This window comes from Macadamia integrifolia, unplaced genomic scaffold, assembly GCF_013358625.1.
Source record: "Macadamia integrifolia cultivar HAES 741 unplaced genomic scaffold, SCU_Mint_v3 scaffold1998, whole genome shotgun sequence".
Classification (NCBI taxonomy): Eukaryota; Viridiplantae; Streptophyta; class Magnoliopsida; order Proteales; family Proteaceae; genus Macadamia; species Macadamia integrifolia.
Genome location: NW_024868458.1, coordinates 67,860 through 79,225, shown reverse-complemented (window position 1 = coordinate 79,225; position 11,366 = coordinate 67,860). Strand labels below are relative to the sequence as shown.

General features: G+C 35.8%; 2 protein-coding genes across 4 annotated transcripts in view; both read left to right on the top strand.

Annotated features, from left to right (window-relative positions):
- The window catches only part of LOC122065402 (protein PYRICULARIA ORYZAE RESISTANCE 21-like), a 24,115-nt gene that overhangs the window by 2,268 nt on the left and 10,481 nt on the right, over positions 1–11,366 (top strand). The gene's annotated exons all lie outside the window — the stretch shown is intronic.
- Positions 5,451–6,397, top strand: LOC122065403 (disease resistance protein RPS4B-like). The gene is made up of 2 exons (XM_042629218.1): positions 5,451–5,535; positions 5,626–6,397. Exons 1-2 carry the CDS (start codon positions 5,476–5,478, stop codon positions 6,145–6,147), a joined length of 582 nt encoding a protein of 193 aa, XP_042485152.1. The 5' UTR covers positions 5,451–5,475; the 3' UTR covers positions 6,148–6,397.

Sequence of the window (11,366 nt, the reverse complement as noted above, 5' to 3'; positions counted from 1 at the left end):
TCAAACAAGAAGAATAAGAGAACAGAAGGAGATGAACAGCAAGACCAAACAGGGGAAGAAAAAAAAAGAGGAAAAAAGGGGGAATCGAACAAGAAGAAGAAGAGGAGCAGAAAGAGATGCAGGGGGCTGGGGTTATGGGAATCGAACAAGAACAAGAAGATGCTTGAGCCTTCTCTGTTTCTGTTCCGCTGTGAATGGGAAGTGAAGTCGACGCCCTTGTGAAGCTCCGATGGGGTTTCATCCTAATCGGAAAAAGAGGGTTCCGAGGTGAAGACCCTCCCTCTCTCCTCACTCTCCCTCTCTCTCCTCCCACCCAACCAAACAAAGTCGGGGTGGGAAGCTAGAGTAACTTTTCCTCATTTTTCCATTCCGGTTCTTCACGCCACTAACATGTGGGATCCATGTGTCATATAATCCCACCCCCAACTCCCCCCTAAACAGTCGGACCCTAATATTCATATGCTGACCTTCCCTAGATCCACCCTACAAGCTACGACTAATGACTAATGACTAATGACTAATGACTAATGACTAAACAAGAAAAGAGAAAAAAAGTAGACCGTTGACTGGGGAAGTATTGGATAATATAAAAAGAAGACAAGGGAGATACAATCTAAAGGAAGGGGAGGGGAATTACCTATATCTTTCACTCAAATTTCTCATCTATTTCCTTCTCTGTTTAAATAAGTAGGGAAACGGAACCGCTAATTTCTGTGTTACTGACCTTAATTTCCTTAATTTGCCTTTTTTCAATCAAAGGGTTGCCTTTTTTCAATCAAAGGGTAAACCCAATTCGTAGGCGAATAGAGAGCAGAGCTTTTCTGCTGCAATCTTCATGAAGCCACAGATTGGATCTTCTACAAGTTCAAGTTCAAGTTCAAGTTATGATGTGTTTATCAACTTCAGAGGGAAGACACTCGCAACACCTTCGTTGGTCACCTTTACAGGGCTCTAAAGGATAGTGGAATTCATGTTTTCATTGATAACAAAGATCTGTAGAAAAGAGAAAATATTGGGCCAGAGCTTCTCGGAGCAATAAAAGGATCCAAGCTCTCCATTGCCCTCCTCAGTGAAAGATACGCAGAAAGCAGATGGTGCCTTCGGGAGCTCGTTCAAATGTTGGAATGTCATAGAACCAATGGTCAAATTATTTTCTCCATTTTCTTCAAAGTTAGCACATCAGATGTTAAGAATCAGACTGCAAGTTTTGAGATTTCACCTCAAAAACATGGTAACGAGAAGCCTGAAACTCTGGAGACATGGAAGGAAGCTATGAAAGTAGTAGGTGATACGAGTGGATGGGTTTTTCATGATAGGTAAGTCTCAGTCCCTTGAAATTATATACTTCTTTTTGTGAACATCTCTCTCTCTATATATATATATATGATCCATGTTGTATCTTACTTATTCTTATTTATGTTTTCAAGTTAATTTATCTTGTATAAGCCTTCTTCCCTGAAGAAAGTTATCTAATTCATTTTTCTTTTTTTTGAGTTTCACTTCGAATTTGTTGTGACTTATGTCTTCCTTTTTCTATGAACTAACATGAAGGGATGATCAAGTAGAGCTAGTCGAGGGAATTGTTCAAAATGCTTTGATTCGATTGAATAGGGTCCCCTTGATTGATGTTAAATACCCTACTAGATTAGAATCCCGTGTAGAATTTGTGTTAACTCTACTATCAAATACCACTTCTAAGGATGTATTGTTTCTAGGGATATGGGGTTTGGGTGGTATTGGGAAAACAACCATTGCGACAACGGTATACAACCGCATCTGTGGAAAGTTTAGCAAGAATTGTTTTCTAAATGACATTGGACACAGCATTATCACAACCCAATGGTATTGATTGCTTGCAACAAAAACTTCTTTGCAATGTCTTTGACAACGAAATGAAAATATACAATCCTAAACATGGTTTTAAGTATCGGTGCGTATCGTGCCGTATCGGCCGATACGTATCCGTATCGGTAGGCATCGGCACGATACATACCGATACGCTACGGGGAATTTTGGGTCCCCTTTTACGTATCGCTGTATCGTGCGTATCGTACCGTACCGTACCGTATCGGTACCGATACGTACGATACTCTACGATACGAACTTTTGAAAATCTAGAAATTCCCGAGAGTATCGGTACGTATCGGTACCGTATCGGTATGTATCGACCGTATCGTGCAGTATCGAGCCGTATCGTACTGTATCGGTACCGTATCGGTACGTATCGATTGAAAATATGAAAATTCCCGTGAATGTGCCTTTTATTGTTTGAAACAAACACTTCAAACTCTCACCAATAGTTTTCTATATTTCTCTTCTTTCTTCCCCTTTGATTCACACACCTTTTTGGAGACTCAAATGGTAGATTGAAAGAAACATTGTCGAAGTGAATGGTTCAAAGAAGGAGAAAAACATAGTCCAAGAAGAACCTTGAACTTGAAAGTTGAAAATTTTGAATAGTAAGTTCTTGAATCTTTACTCACTTTTTTCAATTTTAACCTTAGATTTTCAAGTTTTTTTACAAATCTAAGGTTCATCATAGGGGTGTCAACCGGTCGGGTCGGTTCGGTTTCGATCGGGCTTAATCGGGCTTAAAGACTTTCAAAGGCTACACCGTGTCCGCCCATTTAACTAATCGGGCTTAGTTATTGAGGGCATGGTACACTTTATATTCGGTCGGTCGGCCTCGGGCTATAATCGGGCCACCTTAATCGGGCTTTAGTCGGGCCTTAATTGGGCTACGGACATGTTTAATGTTAAACGGGCTTTAACCGGTTTTTAAACGGACCCTCTTTAAAATGTGCTCTTATATTCCGGCCCACTCATGCAAACCCAAAAAAATGACAATAAATTAATAAATGATACCAAATATAACCATTATTTAAAATATGAACATGTTTTTACTTTTTAGTTTTTACTTTCTAATTTGGGGGGTAAAATAGGTATTCTACAATCATTAAAGGGTCGGGCTAGGCCAGTGCACAATAGGCCGGTCTCGATCGGGTGTTAAACGGTCGGTCTCGGTCGGGCGCCCGACGGTCCAAGTAGCAAAACCAAGACCGACCGTTTATAAACGGGCCGGGCTCAAGCCCGACACGTTTAATAAACGGTCCGGGCTGGACCGGTCTATAAACGGTCGGTCCCGATCGATTTAGTCGGTTCGGGCCACGAATTGACACCCCTAGTTCATCATACTTAGAATCACATTTTGTGCATCATTATTACATGAAATCATTGGATTTATAAGGATTTACAAACTTTTTTCAAGAGAAAATGAGGGTTTCAATTTATTTCAAATTTCTTAGATCTACTCATGCTCAATGATTAAAAATGTTTAGATTTTTTATATGTTATGTAAAAACAAGTGTTCTACAACTTCCATGGAAAATTTTGATTTTTCTCAAAAAAATATATTTGTCTATCAATATCATACCCTCATCATTTTGAACATTTTCAACTCAATATATTTGTCTATCAATACGATACCCTCCACTTAAGTATTTATGCATTCTACATGTTATATATAACTTTTTTTAACTGTTTTTTTATGCAAAAGTGTATAAAAATGTGTTCCCTATCCATTTATGTGCGTATCTTTAGCGTATCTCCGATACGATACGATACCCTCCGATACGTATCTTAATTTTGACCGACCGATACGGTGACCGATACCGATACTTTAATCCTTGATCCTAAATAAGGATCAAGATTTATAAAAGAAAGACTTGGGAAAATAGATATTCTTCTCATTCTGGATGACGTGAGCCATCATAACCAATTAGATGCATTAGCTGGTGATATCAATTGGTTTGGTTCTGGAAGTAGGATAATTATTATAACTAGAGATCAGGGCACTCTTTGTAAAATTCCAGAAAATGATAGAAAAGTATACGAGCCTAAAGAATTGAATATGAAAGAGAGTCTTCAACTTTTTAGTTCTTATGCTTTTTCTATGAACAAACCTCCTGAAGATTATATGCAACTTTCAAATGATATAATACACACTACAAGAGGGTTCCCACCCTCCTTAGCCTTGGAGGTCTTGGGTTCTTATTTATCAATGGAAAAAAGATAAAGAAGTTTGGCAAAGCATGCTTCGGATATTGAAATAAGTTCCTCATGATGATGTCTATGGAAAACTAAAGATAAGCTATGATAATATGCGAGATAATATTAAGAAGGCCATGTTTCTTGATGCTGCATGTTGTTTTATAAGATATGAGGAAGAAATTGTAATTTCCATATGGGAAGCTTGTGGCTATGAACCAAGATACCATTTAGAAGTTCTCAAGAAAAAATCCCTCCTAAAGATTAATGAGAAGAAAGTGCGTACAGGTACATATATACGTAAATCTAAAGTATTGTTGATGCAAGATCAGATTCGTGATATGGGAAGGCGAATTGCCAATAGCCAAAGCCCTACAAAACTTGGTAAACATAGCAGGTTATGGTCTTATGCCAATATCATGAAGGTATTAAGTGGTGGTAAGGTAAGATCTAATGGCATGAATCTATTTTTGATTTTATTTTTGAAATCATTTTCTCTTACTCTTGCTGAGCTTGTTATTATAATATATAACTAGGGGTGCATCTTGTTGTAACCAAAGTGGTAATTGAGAAGTTGTAACCTTCTTTTGATGGCCCCTTATTTTATTCCCCAAATTTCTTTAAGCTATTACAAAAAAGAAAGGATATTCAAAATAAAAAACGACTTTCCATTTTGTCGTTACATGCTTCTATCCTCATTAACAGAATAGTTATACTAAAAGGGGGAAAAAGCTAAGGTTACAATTTCTTTTTCATCAACTTTAATTACAATAAGATTTTCTCTACAAATAAATGTTGAAATAAAGTGCATTAGGACCAAACTCAATTAGTATGGAGTACATTGACAAAACCTCAACATTTTTATGTCTATCAAATTAATTTCTATTTACTTGACTATTTTTCTACTATAGGAGAATGAAATGATTGAAAGTCTCCAGTTTAGCCCCATCCTATATTTGTTTAAATCTTAAAATATTTTTCATTATAACAGAGTCATTGAAAACAAGCTCAAACATGGTAGGTTATTGTCTCGTGAAGTCAAGAAATGGTTTTAAACTAAGAGCTAATTGCATGAATCTTTTTTCTTTTTTCCTCTACTCCTACTCTAAGCATTCATGTAAATAAATAGAAATTGAAATAAAGCACGATAGGACCAAAGCCTCTACATATTTTTTGTCTATAATTCCTATTTACTTGAACTGTTTTCTATTGTAGGGGAATGAAATGGTTGGAGCTCTCCCCCGTAGCATGAACCACATTTTAAAGACTAAAATTTTTAAGAAGATGCCCAATCTAAGATTACTACGAGTTGATGGAGTAACCTTGGAAGGGAACTTTCAGTGTCTTCCTTCTACATTAGGTTTTTTGTGTTGGTGTTATTGTCCATTGGAAGAATTACCTACCAATTTTTATCATGAAGAAATAGTTATGCTTGACTTAAGTCATGGCTGTTTTAAACTAGCTTGGAACAACTGTCTTGAAAATAAGGTATGTAGTATTTGTCTTTCTTCTCTATGATTTTATAACCGAAAATTACTCGACGTTTAAAATGTTATATCCATCTCTTTGTTTTAACAGGTGTTTCAACAATTGAAAGTTCTTAAACTCAGTAATTGTGTGAAACTGTTTGAGTCTCCCAACTTTTCAGGATTTCCTTGTTTAGAAAGGTTGTATCTTGATGGTTGCTCTTTGGTTAATTTACATGAATCTATTGGGAAGCTCCAGCAGCTCGTTTACTTGAACTTGGGCTTCTGCATTTCTCTTAAGAAACTCCTAGATAGTATATGTAGGTTGAGTTCTCTCCAGAAGCTTATTCTCAGTCATTGCATCTTACTCACAGAGTTGCCTAAGTCCATTGGTGATCTAAAAGAATCTTTGGTTGAGATTCTCTTGGATTATACAAATATTAAGGCACTTCCTGATGGTGTTGGATTATTAAAGAAGCTGGAGGTATTAGATCTTTCACACTGCTTTAGTCTGGTGGATCTGCCAAGGTCATTGGAAAATATGATGTATTTGCATTATATTCTCCTTAGTGGACGTACCAAGCTTCGATACATACCAAAGCTGCCCTCTAGTTTAATTGAACTTCGTTTCTAAGAATTACTATCAAGCTTAACAGACTTGCGTAACATGAAAAGGTTGGAGGTATTATGGCTTAAAAATTTGTGTGTAAAGGGGGGAGCAGCAGTTTATAAGAGGCATTGTGAGGAAAAGTTATGGTGAATTCAATTTGATGGCATTAGCATGTCAAATCTGTGTTCATTACTCGTGGCTTATGCATGGCCAGGTGAGGTCTTTTTTCGTTCTATGCATGCCTAATTTATTGGAACCCTAATTATTTCTTCCAAGTAAACCCTAAACGACCACGTGGCAACATTCATTCCTTGTCGTTGGACCCCCTTTTACAAATCCTTGTAATTGTAGTTTTTCAAATTGATGATTGACAGGTCCAGTTTGGTCATTTCCTCTCAGAGGGAGCATGTCCTTGGGGTAACAATAAATGTCAAAGACAAATTTGGATACATTTGCAGGAGAGAGATGAAGGTTATTTTAGTAAATACACGATTCCTTATGATGAGATATGTAGCAGGAGGTTAATTATGCTCATTTCTATGGAGTCAGTGGATTTGATCCAATACTTGCTGAACTAGTGGAGGATGTGGTACAAGTAAATACAACTTTGAATTTTAAAGCTTGTATCCATAGCAGCAAAGACCAAAATATAACCTATTGGGAAACTAAGCTGAGAATTGAGGACATTGAATTGATAAATCCAGTTTTGAACAAAGTTCACGAATTGGAAGGATTTGATTATCGAGATATAGGGCATGTTGTCAAGTTCAAAGGGTTTGATTGGTTTGGGTTTCAGTTGGAAAGTGGAGATACGATTGAGATATTAGAGATAGATCAAGAAGAAGATCATCCTGCAACTAATGATGAATATGGCTGTGATCGTGGGATCTGTTGCTCTGTGAGAGAGCTGAACCTCTTCCTTATAAAAGAGGAAGGATCAACTAATGAAATGGAGGGTGCAGGTAGAAGGAGAGTTACTGTGGGTGATCAAGAACAGTGCAGGAGCAATTACAGACCTGATTTTCTGGTGGGTTTTTTTTTTTCTTCTTTTTCCTTCATTTCTATATTTATGTCCTCTTCAGTTACTAATTAATAAACCATTTCTTTGTGTGGAACAGAGATACCACCCAAATGATGTAGTCCATTCGGGACACTATAAGGGATGGTTATTTCAACCAGACTCGATGCAATTGGTATTGTGATTAATAATGCTGTCCTTTTTTTTTATTTCTTTCTTTTTTCCTGGGGTGAGAAGTGAGGACTCAGAGTAAAAAATGTTTGGGTTGCCTTTCTTTTTATGGTGATGAGTAGAATTATGAATGAAATTAGGGGTGTCAATTGATCGGTTTGATTCGGTTTCATCTGGGTTGAGTTGGTTTTGGTGTGGAGATGGTGAATCAAATCAGTAACGAAATATCGATTTTGGTTTGGTTCTGATTCCAGTTCTTTTTTGTTTTGATTCGACTTTGGTTTCTTGTATCAGTTTGTAATCGGATTAGTTACATTTTTTGTCTGATTTATGTTTGGTTTACCATGCAAATTTATACAAATTGTGCAAAAACCAGATTTTTTATGAGTTTTCAGCTGAATTGGTTTCAGTTTTGGTCTATGTTTTGTACCGGTTTCGGTTTAGTTTCTTGTGTGGTTCGCTATGGTTTTGTGGTCATAATATCCCAAACCGAAACCAGCCCAATAAAACTTTGATTCGATTTGATCTGATTTCTGATTCGATCTGATCGACGTTATCGGTTCAAGTTAGGTTTTGACACCCATAATATTTATTTATTTGTTTATTTTTTTTAAATACATGTACAGGTTTCATTTTTCTCACAACCCCCAACTTAAGCAATTAGTCATAGCAGTAGTGTATTTATTTGGACCTGAATAACCTCACCATAACAAGTGTATTGTTTCATGTTGTAATACTAATACAAACAGATGAATACAGAGGAGTTGGTCACAGCTGATGGGGAAGGGGATGACGAATAGACACCAGGCGAAACAAGCCATGAGGGTTAGTAACCTCACATGTCTTTATTTCTTGTTTTAAGACTCTTTTATTTTTAAACAACTAGACTTGGGGTGATTGGATGTTGTCAAAATGATATCAGAGTGGAGTTTCCGTGTATTGATTATGTGGAGACTTATGGCCCAAAGTTGGGAGAGTTGATGTAATGAGTGTAATTCCATGGTGAGAAAGGAAAGTTTAATTAGTCTCCTATTGGTCAAGCAATGTGCGATTAATAAGCTTACGATTACTAATCATTTTGATTGCACTAAACTAGCAGTGATGGAACAAGACTAACAAGTGGTGAAGTCAAATTGATCTCAAATTGAGGAATGGTTAAATGATGACGCGGACAAGTCCATTGACATTAGACCCCTTACAAAAAAGGATGCAAGCTAGTTATAGCTACAGTGCCCAAACCCCTCCTAGGGTCATTGGGGCCATAAATCTACCCTCGAATCTAAATCATATGGTTTATGTAGCCATCTCAAAGTCTTGCATCGAATTTTCTTATAGTTCAATAATGCCCAATTTATTCCAACTTAATGGGGTCAATTATCGAATTTTTTTTTATAATATTTTACAAAATTTAACTATAAAATTTTATCTCTCAGGAGCACCGGAGGGCTTTCGTAATTGGACAAGATTTTAAGTTGATATCAGAGAATGGCTTAAATGCTTTGAGAATTTCAGTACGGGTTGGTGGACAGCAAGCGACCCACACCTACCAAAGCCTTTGTGGGTGGTGGGGTCCTTGCAGGCTTTGGACAATGCCTTTCTGTGGGCTCATTAGTAAGTTTTAGATCACCAAGTCCTTTTTGTTGATTCAGATTTTTTATTCTGCAGTAAATATGGATTGAAGTTTATAAACTTATAATTGATCTATATGCAGCCCAGGCTCCCAAAATGGTTATGAACACAGTTCCTCAAGAGATGGACTAGTCCTAATCAATTTTAATTGGTTCAAAACCACTAGTTTATTGAATCAAATTGAACCAAAATTTATAATAAAGAACTTTACTCTTAAAAATCAAAATACAACCAATTTTATTGGTAGTAATTTAAACAATGCGATATGATTCTGGTTTGCAATTGACACTCACCAAAAGGTAATAAGGATCTCTCTATATCATGGACCATTCTACTTCCCCCTCACCCCCCCCCCCCCACACACACTCCCCAAAAAAAAAGTTTCAAACTGATACAAAGCATTTTTTTTTTTTTTTTTTTTAAAATATAAGTTCCATTAATTTATCCTAACCTGTTGCAGATACTATGAAAATAAGGAATAAGGTGGATTGTATGACTGAGGTGGTGAGGCTTAAAATTCAACAGGTGACCAATTAAGAGGGCTCTGTATACATCCAATGATTTCGAATTCAAAAATTTTTCTTAATACATGGGATACGAGTTGAGAGTGAAATAAAGTATCTCTACTCTAGTATTAGAAAAAAGAGAAAATGTTCTACAAGCTGACCATAGAGGGTACATTAGCATCTTCCTTGTTTTTCTCTCCTCTCACATAAATGACTTATCCATTTAAATGACTTATTAATTTACTTGTTTATCAGACTGTTTTGTCAGTCCTCAACATCGGTGGAATTTTTTTCATTTCACGGGGGAGGAGCCGTCATTTTACCCCTAGTGTATGTCTAAGACTCTAGGCACAAGCACCATACTACTTGATAGTAATAGCTTTTCCAAAAAAAAACTGCATCCCAGGCATGTATCACGGTATGTGCTATGTATAACATATTCATTATAAATTAGTAAATTCTCTGAGTTTCCTGAGTTTACTGCATTATTTTTTTTTTAATGAAAATTAATTTAAAATTTCAAGCGAAAGGATCAGTTAAGATATAAATGTCCACTTGGTTAAAAAGATCTAATATGCGGTGGATCATCTAATTGATTTTGGTCCTTAGTTAACTTGATAAATGATCAATCTATCCGGTACTCTATCTACCCAATGGTTAGAATGCCATGTCAACCATCAATGGTTTAAGCTTGACTCGGTAGAATTGCCACATCAGTCATTTACTAGTTTGATTTTGATCAAACGACTTATAATGCATAAAAAAAATTAATTAAATGGTGAGTCATATGGTTGATATAGATTATAATTTTTGACTGATAAACTAGTCACTAGGTGTTACGAGCCTCGATTTATCTTATGAAAAATTTAAAATAGTATTTCCTCTTCTACTTCTTTTTTTATCTTAAAAAAAAAAAAAAACCCCTTCTTCAAAGACTTTAATCCAATGGTTAAGATGACAAAGGAGTGGGCATGGCAAATATGATGATGTAGGGAAGAGTTGTCTTCAATGGGTTATCTCCTTCCCTTTCTCATCCCCCTACTAATACCTGCATTTCACAAAGAATGTAATTTACTGGATGTGGAGGTAGGGGAGGGCGGAGGCCGGAGGAAGATGGAAATGGAGATGGAGATGGAGATGGAGATGAATAAGGGCTCGCCCACTCACTAATGTGGTTCTTCTTCTCTAGTTATGAACTTCTTATTATTCTTGTTACCCAAGAAAAAATTCATATTTTTCCTACCAACTTGGTTGCTGTATATTTCCCTTTCCACTTGCCAATGCCAACACTAAGAAATTTTAAATAACAATAAAATTCAGTTTAGAGTACGACAGTTCGAGTAAATATAGGCTAAGAAAAAGGAGTAATTAAAACTTCCAAAGTAGAAGATTGAATATGAGGCTGAAATTAAACATCCAATGATCTAAATTATTATATCATTCTTCTACTTGACAGAATAAATGCATTCATCACTAATTTTATAAGAACTGCCACACTAAAAACTTGAAATAAAATAATAAAATATTAAGGGTGAGAGTTCCAAATTTCGGAATTATCTACTAACATTTATTTCTTATCACATCATAATTTGATGAATCTGAAATTTTGTGGATAAATAAACTCTAAGTTCACTCGTGTCAAGATTCAATCCAAACGGAGTTGACTAAGGCTGCATTAGTTCACTACAAATCATTTAATCAAAAAATAATTATTTAATAAAGTTGTTTTCAAAATTTTGGCCATTTGGCATATTTTAGTTGTACATGACTAATCTTACCTGAAAAATAAGAAAAAAATTTGTACCGATGATTAAAGATGCCATCACTATTATAAGAAAACAACCTAAAATTTGAAACGGAAGCCTTATTTTATTTTTGTTATTTATAATATATTTTAATAAAACATCTTTAAAAAATTT

What these genes read in the sequence shown, in the direction of transcription:
- LOC122065403 (XM_042629218.1), top strand. Translation starts at nt 5,476, where the DNA reads ATGCTTGACTTAAGTCATGGCTGTTTTAAACTAGCTTGGAACAACTGT. An exon ending in ACAACTGTCTTGAAAATAAG is followed by an intron (nt 5,536 to 5,625) that starts GTATGTAGTATT and finishes TTGTTTTAACAG; the next exon opens with GTGTTTCAACAATTGAAAGT.